The sequence below is a fragment of the Microcaecilia unicolor genome, chromosome 6, assembly GCF_901765095.1.
Source record: "Microcaecilia unicolor chromosome 6, aMicUni1.1, whole genome shotgun sequence".
Classification (NCBI taxonomy): domain Eukaryota; kingdom Metazoa; phylum Chordata; class Amphibia; order Gymnophiona; family Siphonopidae; genus Microcaecilia; species Microcaecilia unicolor.
In genome coordinates, this window is record NC_044036.1 from 145,801,968 (window position 1) to 145,816,429 (window position 14,462).

A 14,462-nucleotide genomic window follows, 5' to 3' on the forward strand; every position below is an offset into this window, starting at 1 on the left:
GTTAAGTTATGCCTGAGGATTTTCTCATTAAATTGTTCTATAAACAGGTTCCGATTCATATATAGATGTAGATATGAGTGTGTGTGTATATATAATTCATGTGTGTAAAAATATAGATATTTATAGTAAAACCTTGGATGAAAATCAAAGTAATTACATTATAAGATAACAGGACTTTTTATCAGTATAGGGGGTCAATGAATACTCAGAATAAGCAGAGGAGTAAAAAGGAAATATGGGGTTCCCCCCCCCCCCCCAATTTTCATAGGGTCCCTTTTACCAAGCTGCGGCAAATGGGGGCCTGCTCTGGCGTCGGTGTGTGTTTTTTCTTTCACGCATGCCAAGGCCCCCTTTTGCCACAGCAGATAAAAGGGAAGTCTCTTTTTCCCATCGAGGTGGCAGTAAGGGCTCATGTGCTAACCTGGCGGTAACCAGGCAGCGCGTAGTTTCTCACATTCATTTTAATAGGGCATTTTTAGCACATGCTAAAATTTATTTAACGTGCTCAAAGCGGGGGGGGGGGGGGGAATTACCAATGAGGGCTACTATCAAGATGGGTTATTTTACCACAGAAGTGCAGAGGCCTGTTTTGTGCAATGAAACCCAGTGCTAAAATAGCATGACGTGTAGTTAAATAAGCCATCTTAATTGTTGATAACTACTTCGATAACTTCCCCCCATCTACGTCGATTAGTATGTACCAAATCTTATAGCGTGCGTTAATGAAGCATGCTCGTGTTGAATAGTGCACCTTACTTGCGAAGCGCATGGGGCAGTTTTAATCTGTTGACATTGCATTCCATTTTGAAAAGGAAACCTTGCGTATTATTTCCCTGTGAAAACCACCCACACATTTTGCAGCTCCGGATTATGAGAATGACTGAGTAGGTGCAAAACAGTGCATTGCCGTATGAAAATAGAAAATATCATTTCTGCTGTACTCTCCTGACCTAAGCACATACATCCTCTGCTCTCCCAATTCCCGCACATGTCTTTATCAGTGATAGAAGGCCAGTTTTCGGTATAGCAGTGTTACTTGGGTACTTAGCTGTTTTTCTGAGTAAATGATTTGAAAACTGGCCTCATAAATACATACATACATACATATGCATATATCTTTATCTGTCTTCATGTATAGATATATATAGAGAGAGATACACACATAACTATTTCACAGAAAGGGTGGTGGAGGCCGTGGAATGGCCTCCCGGTGGAGGTGGTGAAGTCTAGGACTGTTCCAGAATTTAAAAAGGCATGGGATGGGATAAGCATGTGGGATCGCTTAGGAACAGGAAGAATTAGGGGTTACAGAGGATGGGCAGACAGGATGGGTCATATGGCCTTTATCTGCTATCATGTTTCTATGTTTCTATATATATATATATGCCCCCAGATTCTATATAGTGCGCCCACCATTTCGTGCCAAAATCCAAGCAGATTCTATAACAGCAAACAACTTAATTGGGTTAACAAGCCAATCAGAGTTGTTAACAGCACTTAACAAGCAATAATGAGTACTAATTGACAATTAGAATTTACGTGCACAAATTGCTAAGCCTATTCTGTAATGCAGAGCGCTAAAATTTTAATGTGCGCAGGCAAAAGGGGGCGTGGTTATGGGTGGGGAAATGGGTGTTTCATAGGCGTTTTAAAAATTGACTTGTGTAGTTATACAATATGGCTCAGTTCTCCTAAATCTATGTTCCAGGATTTTACACCATGTTTTCGTCGGTGTAAATGGACGCTCATCATTTTAGGCGGTAGGATGTCAACTAAGCGTATTCTGTATACCGCGCCAAAATCTAGATGCCACTCGTAGAATGCGGTTAGGCGGAAGTGTTTTCCTTGTGTGTTTTTTTAGGCGCCATATATAGAATCCTTGCCCATGGCGCCACAGCTAAGCGACTTGCACAGTAGGGTGGATGCCCATAGACAATCAGCTATGCTGCTTTTTAATATATCCACCCCTGTGAACGTGTATGCATGTGATTCCGTGTTTGACTTTGGTATTTGAATTGTGAGTTCAGCCGAATAGTACGGAAGCCTAAATGCAGTGTCACGTGCGCATAAATGTGGATGACCAGTTTTACAGAATTGCTCTTAACGGACCAGATTCAGTAAGTGGCACCTAAATTTGGGTGTGACAAAGAGAGGGAGCTAAGCACAAGCAAAGTCCAAGCAAAGAAAACAGCACAAAGGGCCTTTAAAAACAAAAGGGACACAATACTTATATTGGAAACGTTTTAATGATCAAATTTGATCATTAAAACGTTTCCAATATAAGTATTGTGTCCCTTTTGTTTGTAAAGGCCCTTTGTGCTGTTTTTTTTTTTTTTTTTACCTAAATTTGGGTGCCAGGAAAAAAAAAATCTGTGTCCAGCACTATTCTATAAAGGGGAGATCCAGATTGACCACCCTTTATAGAATTAGAGTGTAGCACTGATTCCCACGCCAAATTTGGATGCCAGGACTTAGGCAATTTGGGCACGCATCCACAGTATCCTGTATCTGCGTGCAAATTTCTGGAATACCCAGGACCCACCCTTGCTCTTCCCAGGACCATGTCCCCTTTAGGGACTGATGCATGCAAACCAGATTGGTGCCAATTAACATCAATAATTGATGGCGCCCACTTATTGATGTTAATCGGCTCATTACCCCATTTAGTTGCACACACACGTCTCAAGATCACACCCAGATTTGGGTGCTCAAATTTGAATGTTCTTTATAGAATCCCTTGAAATGTGTCTTGTTTTTCTGTAGCACTTGCAGGTATACTCAAAGCATGAAATCTGAAGATAAGGAGAGAGTTAAACGTTTTTGTCATAGGTTGGCATGACCATTTCTGTAATGGAATGGTTATAATAAATGCTGTTTTAAGTTTGTGTACCAGCATTTTTCTGTGGGGGTTCTAACAGACTGGAGAAGATAAAAGGAAAGAAACCAGCAGGTTAAAGAAGGTAGAAATCCCCTGCTAAGACAGCTTCTCCTTTCATTAATTGTAAAGTCCTGAGGCCACAGCCGCAAGGTTAGATCCAAAGAGTCTTTATTTTATATGTTGACATGCATTAAACATGGAGTCCATCAACACAGCATTGTCAGTGCTGTGAATGTACAACATCAGTTCTCAGTTGGGGTTACTATCATCATTGAATCAATTTTCAAAAAAAAAAAAAAAAACCCCAACTGGTTGGGCCAGGTAACTAGGTAATTTCCCTCAGTTATTTCTGCCAAATTTTCAGCCACACTGAAACAAATAGGCTTGCGGCTCAAAGTTTTCCTAAATTGAGCCTGAGAAAATTTGTCTGTCTAGATTTTGACTATCTATTTGCATGGCTGGAGTCATCCAGTTAAATGTATTTGGTAGCACTGAAAATTCCCACTGACTGGATAGATTAAAACTTATCTTAGGAGCACCTCCAAAGCCAGCTTTGCCTTGCTTTGGTAAATTTGCCCACTTTTGCTCTTTTAGGTGGACAAATTAGCCAATCAGGAAGAGGCAGTTTAAACCAATTGATTCCAAAGTAGCTAAGTAAATCTCATGAAAATTGAGCCACACATCTATATTTGTGAGCTGCACAGAAAAAATAATAAATTTTCAAGATCCACAATACGTTTCCTTTCTGTCACACATAGTAAAAATGATCTTGTAAACTTTAACAATCAGAAAATCCTCTTTCCATGTGTTAATTTTAATAATATATCAGGCTGAATGGAATTGTATTTTTGGAATTTTTATTGGCCCAGATGTTTGGCGTTAATTTAAATAAAGCCCTTCTTTTTGCATAACTAGAATAGCCAGAAATAACACTAAGATTGCAGTCGATTAGTAGTTGTGGTTAGAGAGAACAGTTGTCCTATGCACCATGGGATGCACTGGCTGATTTGTAGCGATTCCTTGACAAAGTAGTGAACAGGGTTTAGATTGTCAGCTGTGAATGACAGGGGCGTATACACAGCTGCAGTTCCAAAGCACGCCAAGGAATCAGGACCTCACCAATGACCTTCCCGATTTCATGCAAATAAAAGATCAGCAGTAAACAGTTTTCCTTAACTTTTCAAAATGAAACATTTTTTTTTTTTTTGCAGTATCTTTCTGAAACAACATGTATACAACAACAGGGGAGGGGGGGGGGGGTCTGTTCACTGCAGATGAGTCTGACCTTCAAGAATCATTTTTAGTTCATCAAAATTAGTGATGCTGAGAAATCAGGACATCAGTGCATAATGACTGTGAAATTAGGAATGAGAGCTCGCTATGCAAATGACAGGGCAAATCATGTGAAAAAAAAAAAGTCAAGATAAACTGCATATTAAGACATTATGTTACCTAAAATTAATAGCGCATTTCTGCCTCTTGCTTACGGCTACCCTACAAGATTCTTAATTTCTTGATCTTCTGATCAGCTGGTGTCTGCATATTTTAGAAAGGGGACGCACCAACAGAAACTGCGTTAAACCTGTTATTTCCTCTGCTGGATGGAGAAGATGAGAGCAAGTCTTTTTAAAACACAGTATTTCCTTTTACTGGCTTTTGGGTGCTGGTTGTGACATGTGCAATCTAGACCTGAATTAAAAGCCAAGAAATAATTAGAAATAAATAAAAAGGTAATTAGAAGCTGTTTTAAGGCCTAAGTACGCCAGTCCTTTCCTTCTCTGTTTTTCAGGTGAAAGTTTTCCCCCTCAAAGCTGGGGCGGGCGAAATGACTCTTGTGCAGCCTGCAAATTAAGCAGAAGCACCATGATTGTTTTGAATAGCTAAATTGCATTGTAGAAAGCCTAAGAAATTCATAGGATTGTCATTAGGTACCCGGCTGAATACAATTTGTGTAACCTTGGCCACGACAGGCTGTCATTTTAATGTCAGTGTTTTATCTGAACAAGACATCATCCTTTCAGATACAGTGTACAGGTTCCTTACAGAGATGCCCGCGTGGAAATGTGTTAACAGTTGCAAAATATGAAATGCTATCAAGTTCATCACTGCAGCTGTTTGTCACTGAAATGTCACAGAAAGTGTCTTTTTAATGGTATCTCACACAATGTGAAAGAACTGAAGACATCGGTATGCCGGGTGGATGTGAAAGGATAAATACACTGTATCAGTGGCTTTCTCTTGAAAACTGTAGGAGCACGGGGGAGGAGGGGGGAGTTATTGTCACACTGGAGCCTTTTTTTTTTTTTTCATTTAGTGTTCTTAAAAGAATTGTTTATGTAGATTCTAGATCAGCTGACCCAAGAAAGCTTGTACCATTTAAATTTTAAAACAAGTGTTTGTTCATTTATGTTCTCTCTCTGCTCTGTTAAATGCTTTTTGTTTATTCTGTTTTCAAGGCAATACACCTTGGTGTTCGCTGTGGTGGTCTTAAGTTATCCTTGGTGTGCCAGCTTGCATAACACTATTAAACACAATGAAATCAATATTCAGCAAGACGGCCGCCACATAAAGATAACCAGATATCTTTGTGCCGATTTCCAGCCAACCTATCCATATAAATTAGACCTTTTGGGAGAAATTATCAACACGGGCTACCGATTAGAAGTGTTATTTTACTGTTGGCCCCAGTTATTAGAAACTAACGCTGGGGTTTACTAAGCCACTAGCGTGGCTGGCTGTGCGCTAGTGCCGACACAGCTCATTCACTTTGAATGGGCTATGTTGGCAATGCCGTGCGGAAAAGGCTAGGGCAGCTCAGTAAACAGACCCCTAGGTCTCACTGCATAAAATGAGACCTGTGCTAAAATAGCATGTTAGTGCTAAAAGAACAGGTCTTATCAGTAGCCCATGTTGATAACTTCCCCCCTTAGTGAAGAGTTTTGTATTGTGATGTCATAATGCCTCATTCCAATGTCTAAGAGCCAACCTCATCTGTGATGTCACAGTAGTGTGATTGTCCTATACTTGGTCACTCTTATTACATATAGTAGTTATTTCAATTACTTAAAGGAGGAAAGTTATCAATCTCGGCTCTTGTTATTTGCTGTTAACCCCAGTTATTAGTAACTATGTCTCATTGCATAAAATGAAACATTGCTAAAATAGCATGAGGTGGGGGGGAAGTTATCGAATGAGCTATTGTTGAGATGGGTTATTTTACTGTTAACATCTAACAAATATTCAAAAATCCACTTGTTCACAAATGACTCGATTTTAAAGGGAAAAAAGGCCTCAAAGAGCTCCAAGACCAAATACGATCTCCCGGAGCTTAAACAGACCAATAAGGTCTTCTCTTCGTCATAGCCCCCCCCCCCCCCCCCAAAAAAAAAACCCCTTTATTCTCACAGATACAATCTTCCTACAGTATCAGTGATCAAAATAATGAAGTAACTTGCATATTACTATAAATAGTGCAGATATGAAGTACTTCACATAGACACAAAGTGAGATCCAATATACACTATTGCACTTATCTTTTTACAAGTGGTGCATAATGGAAGTTGCTCATTCTGGTGTTCCGCTGTGTGGTCCTTTTGCTTCCCGCTCTGAGCCGACGATGGCCAGTGTTTCGCTGCTTCTTCAGGGTCTGGGGCCGAAAAAGGGACACATGCACAGCTCTCCAGGGCAACTCTTAACATTGAGCTGAACAGGTCTTGGAGCTCTTTGAGGCCTTTTTTTCCCTTTAAAATCGAGTCATTTGTGAACAAGTGGATTTTTGAATATTTGTTAGATGTTTATGTAACTCCACTCCACGATTATATTATTTTACTGTTAACCCAGGTTATTAGTAACTAGGTCTCACTGTATAGAATGAAGCATGTGCTAAAATAGCACAGGTTAATGATAAAATAACACATCTTAACGGCAGCCCACGTTGATACCTGCCCCCCTACTAGCGAAATAACCTGTGACCATATAAGTTAGGGTTGTTGTTTATATGGTCCACTTTATAGAGGTTGCAGCTGAATGTTTTCACTGCATAACCTTTGAACCCAGCCCAGTAGATGACAGCAGAAAAGACCATCTAGTCTGCCTAGGCGGTTAAGGTTATATAATCTGCTGCTCCCTGCAGGTTATTCTCTCCACTTCCTCTGCTTTTATTTAAGCTGGGTACTTCCTGAACTTATACGAATAAATTCTGACTGTATTATCAACTGTAAATTTTTAAAGCAAAGCACTTACACAGTTAGTAGCCAGTGCCGACCACATAAGTGCGTTTGAATATTGACCTTAGTGACATGATATTGAATGCAGTTTACTTAATAGAAGGAGACAATTTAAAAAATTGGCGCATTTTGTTTGTGAAAAGAATTTGAATGGAGCCTTATTTGCCAGCCTGGTTTACAGTCTATTCGCTTCCTATTACAGGCTCCTCTGTCAGTGGCTATGATGTCACCTCAAGTTATCACTCCCCAGCAAATGCAACAAATTTTGCAGCAGCAAGTGCTGACACCTCAGCAGCTCCAGGTCCTGCTTCAGCAGCAGCAGGCACTCATGCTTCAACAGGTAACTGATTCTTCTACCGTGCAGAATGTAGCCCGTACAGAACTAGCGCAGCTAAATATCTCCGCTGCAAAATCTGAATGTGTTGCAGTATCTCATGCCGCTTTTTCAAGTTGATCTTTTCCATCAGAGACCATTACCAGGGCCATAAGTGCAGGTAATAAAAAAAACTATCTGTGTTGCCCAGATTGCTAAGTGCTCACTTGACCCGTCAGATGCGCGAGACGAGAGTCCAGCAGATGTCCAGACTGCCACCGCAGCAAGAATTGATGTAGCAATCAGAGTCATCCTGATAAGAGTGGAGGGGGAGTGGAATTGAGGTTTGAATATTTACAGTGAAATTATGGTCACTGTGAACACGAGACTTGTTCAACTACTAAAATTAGATAGGGGCCCTTTGGAGAATGGAAAATGTTTTCATCACTTTGCTGCTTAGTCATGTGCTGCTACACTGCATGTCACCGTGCAAGTGACTACCCGGAGTTTGCGCCCCACCCCCCAAACCAAAAAAAAGGGCTAGTTTGAAGTCTTCAGAGGTTCAGGAGCTAAAGGGCTAATATCATCACTGTGACTTTAAATATGGAAATACCTGTCAAATGTCCGTATCAATTGCTCACTGTGCTGTCTTCAGCCTGTGGAACTGGAAAGGGTGCCATGCACGAGGAGGCAATGCTCTTCCATATTATCCCCCGGATTCTGTATAGCGCCCCTAGAGTTACATGTGGTTCCGTGCATAAATCTAGGCATATTCTATAACTACCCGCGCAGCTGGTTTTAACAAGCTGTTAAGCATTGTTAACAGCTCTTAACAAGCAATAACGAGTACTAGTTGGCAAAAGTTAGAATTTATGTGCGTACATTGCTAAGCGTATTCTGTAATGTACTGTACCTAAATTCTAAAATGCACAAGCAAAAAGGGGGCGTGGAAATGGGCATTCCAAAGTCTATGCGCGTTGTTATAAAATATGGGTCAGTGCGCTTAAATCTATGCGCAGGGATGTACACCAGCTTTTCATTGGCGTAAATGGAAGTGCGTTAGTTTGTCACATTACGCCTAAGCATATTCTAAGTACTGCGCGTAAATTTACGCACAGTATTTAGACTACGCTTAGGTGCCATATATAGAATCTGGCCCTGTGGGGGTAAGTCTATATAGTAGTCACCAACATTTACAAGCCATAAATTTAATTATTTAGCTCACTCCTTTTCAGTGGTGGTTCCTGGCGAGTTACCTTCCTTGACTCCCCGGAAGGCTTAGGATCTAAGGGGCCCATTCTGCTAAAATGCACAGAAATCTGTGTGTTAAGGTATGGCTTGCCTGCAAGCTAAGCCCAGGTTTATCATGGTATTTTTTAGGGCATTTTCTATTTTTTATTTTTCAGCTTGCGCAGTAAGGTTTGCATTAACATGCGGTAACTAGAAAAAGTTAACACAGAACCACGTATGAGCTAAATGTTCCCACATTAGCTGTGTGTTAATCAGTTTGCTAAAAAGTTAATGTTTTTATACCCATGACACACACCCTCCCCAATTTTTTTTTCTTTTTTAAGTTAATGTGCAGTTAGCATGTGGAAAAGGAGAAAATACCGCAAAATGCTTTAACCTGTCTTGCAGTAGTCCATTTTCCTGCGCTAAATGCACCTTCAGAGCTCGATGTGATGTGGGGGCCCCTAAGGTTATACCTGAGACAATGGAGGGTTAAATGGCTTGTCCAAGGCCGTAAGAAGTGTCAGTGAGATTTGAAATCTGGTCTCTCTGGTTCTAAGTGTATGACGGCTCCTGCATGTCATCATCTGTCTAAGTTATATTGTTCGTGCTGTTTTTTTTTAAAATTTTTTTATTTTAAGCCTATGAGGGAAAACCTTTGGTTTCCTGAGCATTTATGGTTACTGGTACAAACACATTTAATTGAAAACATTTATAGTAAGGATCATTGAGTATGCCCCTGACGCAGCCCTGCTGGGCGAAACACGGCCTGTGTCGGGCATTATATTCTAGGTGCTATTTTATTAATAAAGTTCATTTTAATTTTCTGCTGATCTGCTTCGTTGTTTTCCTCTCTGGTTCTCAGCCTGTTACTCCTTTCAGTGTTTAGAATACCCTCAGATACCTATTCTTTAGCGGTGTGCGTATTTTACACAATATGTATTTTATTTTTATTTATTTATTTAATTTATTTATTGGGATTTATTAACTGCCTTTATAAAAAGGGTCACCCAAGGCAGTGTTCAGCAGGTAGCTTGCAGGGGCAGTTTATGGGCGGTGCGCACAGTCAGGCTTATTACTTTCCAAAATTCTGTAAGCTGTACACGGATCACCAGAACCTAGGCGCAGCGCCGTGGTTGGCGTAAGTGCTCGCACATAAATTTTAGGCACATATTTTTAAGGTTATGTTAGAATTCTCTAAAGGAAAGTGGCGCCTGCATTCCTTTATAGAATGAGTTCCTACCAGTTACTCTCCGAGTGCCTGATTATCGGCACAGTTCTATAACTACATCCTAGAAGGGCAGCATGAAAGAGAGGGGTTGGGTGGGGGCAGAAAGAGGAAGAATACTGACGGGAAAGAGTGCTGGGGGGGAGAGAGAAGAAAGAAGATATTAGGTAGAAGTATTGAGAAACGGAGGAATGTTGTGTTGGATCCACGCTTCAGTTAGCAGAGGAAGTTCTGTGCCAGAGCTGCGACCACTGACACGGGTCAAGGTACCAGTTTCAGACAGGTTGTCAGCCCAAATCTGCTGCTGTACGTCATATCCCTGTGCTCAAAAGCAGACCCTCATTTGGTAACCTGTATTAACGTGCATTAATTTGATTTAACGTGCCAAGTAACACAAGCCCCGCTATTATTCTCTATACAGCCTATTCAGTAACTGTGCACTTAACGTGAAGAAACACAATAATGTGCATTAGCAGAAGTTAAATGGTTAACGCAAGTTCATAAAAAAGAACTTCAGATTGTATTGCCATTAGAGGCAAGAGCAATTCAGCAAGTGAGTTCTGTCAGGTTACATCAGGCAGTACAATTTTGCTAATTTGGTGAATAACTTAATTGGATACAATGAGTGTACATAATACTGCAGAAGAGAGTGGGGGTAAAATACACAATCAGCCCAAGGAAAGTGTAATAGTAAAGACAAAGAATGTGGTAAAAGCAGTTAGCTTAGCAGAGTTTTTAAAAAGTTTGGATAATTTTCTAAAAGAAGTCTATAAGCCATTATTAAGTTGGCCTTGGGAAACTCCACTGCTTATTTCTAGGATACACAAACAAGAATAGACAAAGCACCTTTATTGCAACAGGTATATGTTGATTATTTGAAGGTGTCTCATACCGTCACAGAGACATAATAATGTCAAATTGCTTTTAAGCTCGCAAGCTTGTGACTTAGTATAATCATAGACCACCTCCTACCAACCAATAGTGCACATTAGCTGCGTCCCGTGGAAACCTACATATCTAAGTGTCCATCTGTTTGCTCAACTAAATATATTTTTTATAAAACATTTTTTATGCGCACTACTGCCAAAAAGTCAAATACTGTTGCAATCAATATACTGATAATGCAAAAATCAACTTAACTTGATAGCTCTGGATATTGCTCGCCGTCTTCTTAGGCTAGAGCTTATCACGTGGGGGTAGGAGCCTATCACATTTCCAGGATCCAATACGTCCCACATACGTACAATCTCCGGTATCACTGTAAGCCCGACAGGACCCTGTTTCGCGGTCAACTGCTTTCTCAAGGGCATGTAATTCTATAACACGGAGAACACAACTTTACGATCAATAACATCATGATTTCAGCCTACCTTATATCTAAAGGCGTTAACTGGGCTCACTTCAACAGCGACTGATACCGATGTACAACCAGTCAAAATGGAGCTGGCGTTTTAGTTTTAAAGTCTATCAACCCCGCCTATTAAGGCATACGTCACAATCAGCTGATCAATTAAAAGAAACAGTTCCATTGACGTATGCCTTAATAGGCGGGGTTGATAGACTTTAAAACTAAAACGCCAGCTCCATTTTGACTGGTTGTACATCGGTATCAGTCGCTGTTGAAGTGAGCCCAGTTAACGCCTTTAGATATAAGGTAGGCTGAAATCATGATGTTATTGATCGTAAAGTTGTGTTCTCCGTGTTATAGAATTACATGCCCTTGAGAAAGCAGTTGACCGCGAAACAGGGTCCTGTCGGGCTTACAGTGATACCGGAGATTGTACGTATGTGGGACGTATTGGATCCTGGAAATGTGATAGGCTCCTACCCCCACGTGATAAGCTCTAGCCTAAGAAGACGGCGAGCAATATCCAGAGCTATCAAGTTAAGTTGATTTTTGCATTATCAGTATATTGATTGCAACAGTATTTGACTTTTTGGCAGTAGTGCGCATAAAAAATGTTTTATAAAAAATATATTTAGTTGAGCAAACAGATGGACACTTAGATATGTAGGTTTCCACGGGACGCAGCTAATGTGCACTATTGGTTGGTAGGAGGTGGTCTATGATTATACTAAGTCACAAACTTGCGAGCTTAAAAGCAATTTGACATTATTATGTCTCTGTGACGGTATGAGACACCTTCAAATAATCAACATATACCTGTTGCAATAAAGGTGCTTTGTCTATTCTTGTTTGTGTATTTTTACAAAGTTATTATCTGACATAGCACAGCCATTTTTTGTTTACTTTTTTGGTATTTCTAGGATAAGCAGCATAAAATCTGTTTTACTGTTCTGGGATCTTCCCATGTACCTAGTGACCTGGATTGGCCACTGTTGGAAACAGGATACTGGGCTTGATGGACCTTCGGTCTGTCCCAGTATAGTAATGCTTATGTTCTAAATTGGAGGGCAGGACTGCAACTCGGGGTACAGTTGTGAATGCCACATTAAGGGAGCAGAGAGAGTTGTAGTTTGAGGTTCTTTTACAAAGCCTCCTAGAGGTGGTAAAGTTGAACTTTTTACTTGGGGGGGGGGAGGGAATTTGAAAGCAGAAGGATTAATAGATACTTCTATTGCATTCATTCTATTGTAAATTGTGCATGCAGTATGGCGTATCATGATGCATCTTTTCTTCCTTTCTCTTTCCCTCTAATTGATTGGACTTTGAAGTTGATCATATTTACTTCCTGTCTGATTAGAAATACCCATGGTGTCTGCTAAACAGAGCCATACTCCATCACTTGGGATGGGATTTGATATACTGCTTTTCTGTGGTTACAATCAAAATGGTTCACATATTATATACAGGTATTTATTTTGTACCAGGGGCAATGGAGGGTTAAGTGACTTGCCCAGAGACACAAGGAGCTACCATGGGAATCAAACCCAGTTCCGCTGGTTGTTAGGCTCTTCACTAACAATTAGGCTATTCCTCCACTCCTGGCACAAACACATGATTGCAACCATGATTTACCAGGCTGTCTCAGCAAGGGCATTTTGGCTTTGTGGTTGCAGTCAAAGGTCATGCCTAGCCTCGCATTAGTTTGTGTAGAAAATGGTACCGCTCTCAATTTATTTTTGGAAATTCTTTAAAATGGTAATCACCAAGAATCGTCAGTGTGCTCGAAACGTATTATCGAGTTCCAAACTAAAGGTCAGACCTTCGCAGCTAAGACTGTCCTTTTTTGTTTAAGCAGCACTTTACCTGTTTCGCCAAAGGAGACCCTGAGTTGGCGTTCCCCTTTAGCCCCTCACCATTTCTCCTCTTCTTTGCAGCAGCAGCTTCAAGAGTTTTACAAGAAACAGCAGGAACAGTTGCAGCTTCAGCTTCTCCAACAACAGCATGCTGGGAAACAGCCTAAAGAGGTACAGGCGGAATAGTATTTTCAATTCATTCATTTGTTAATTGTTTCAAGTTTTGGAGCCACTGCTCCGAGCGGGTGGGCTATAGTTGGTGGCTGTTAAGTGGCCATTCATCTAGCTAATCTGCAAGGAAGTCTCTTGTGTCCAGAGGGTGCTGTTGGTGGTTTCCAACATACCTTGCCGCACTTGATTGCAGGGTTCCTACACTGATACCAAACAACAGCGGTTATGAACAGCAATTGCAAGAAACCTTTTATTAATTTTTGGTTTTGAAACGTCAGCACCTTACACACAGGGGTGACGGGAGGGGGGTGGGGGAGAGAGAAGCTACTTGGAAGGCTACAGACAATAACTGGGAAGCCCCCCGTTTGAAGGCCATGTCGAGACGGAAGCAGCACATTGTGTATTATTATTTTGCACTCCCGTTTCTTTATTAAAAGTAGCCCTATAAAAAGAGAACAGATTAAAAAGTGTCTAAAATGTAAATCTAAAGGGCTAGCTGTAATTAAAATGGAAATAGCAGGGAGGAGGGAAGGCATGTAATTGTGAGATATCGCTGTACGGAATGCTCTCAGCTTTGTTTTGCTGGCTGTTTTTCTAATTCAGTGGGGTTTACTCATCAGTAGCAGTTCAATGAGCGTTAATGACTCTGGGATGCAGGCATCACTCTGGACAAAGAAATTATTATTGTGCGGTCAAAAGAAGTTCAAAGACAAGAAGGGAATTTCGTTTTTTTTCCCTCAGAGATCTACATTCAAGAGCATATAAATTAAGCCAAATGTTAAAAACCACAGTCTGAGAGCTGACTTCAAAGTCACAGCTCTAATTAATGAACTGCAAGCTTCAGTTTGGACAAGTTGTGGTTTGATGGTCCCATAAATCAACGTGACAGGTCTGCTTCCTAGCCTCAGACAGTGCTTGTCATTGAGTCACATCAGATGTAAACACAGCAGCAAAAGAAAAAAATGTGGTGGTTGGGGGCAGAGATAGAAGGGGTGGTTCACCTGATCCACAGAATTGGAAAAAGGCAACTTTTGAAGTGCATTGCACATGAGGACATGGCTCCAGAGGCGCTGTGCTCTTGCTTTTCAAAAGAGAGATGAAAAATCAGTGGAGCTTCTCCCCCGTGGCTGGCGGGCAATAACCCCCTGTTGTTGTTTTGTATCTCATTCTTTTCAAAGCCATCAAAATTTGGGTTGTGTTGTTTTCTTTTTAAGG

General features: G+C 40.8%; 1 protein-coding gene across 15 annotated transcripts in view; it reads left to right on the forward strand.

Moving 5' to 3' along the window:
• FOXP1 (forkhead box P1) overlaps positions 1 to 14,462 on the forward strand; it is an 801,754-nt gene that overhangs the window by 632,308 nt on the left and 154,984 nt on the right. For 13 of the 15 annotated variants that reach the window (XM_030208061.1, XM_030208060.1, XM_030208059.1 and 10 more), the window contains 2 exons: positions 7,307 to 7,444; positions 13,158 to 13,247. In XM_030208061.1, coding sequence (XP_030063921.1) covers positions 7,307 to 7,444; positions 13,158 to 13,247 — 228 coding nt within the window. The remainder of the gene's footprint in view (positions 1 to 7,306; positions 7,445 to 13,157; positions 13,248 to 14,462) is intronic. The other 2 variants (XM_030208069.1, XM_030208071.1) reach the window with 1 other exon arrangement.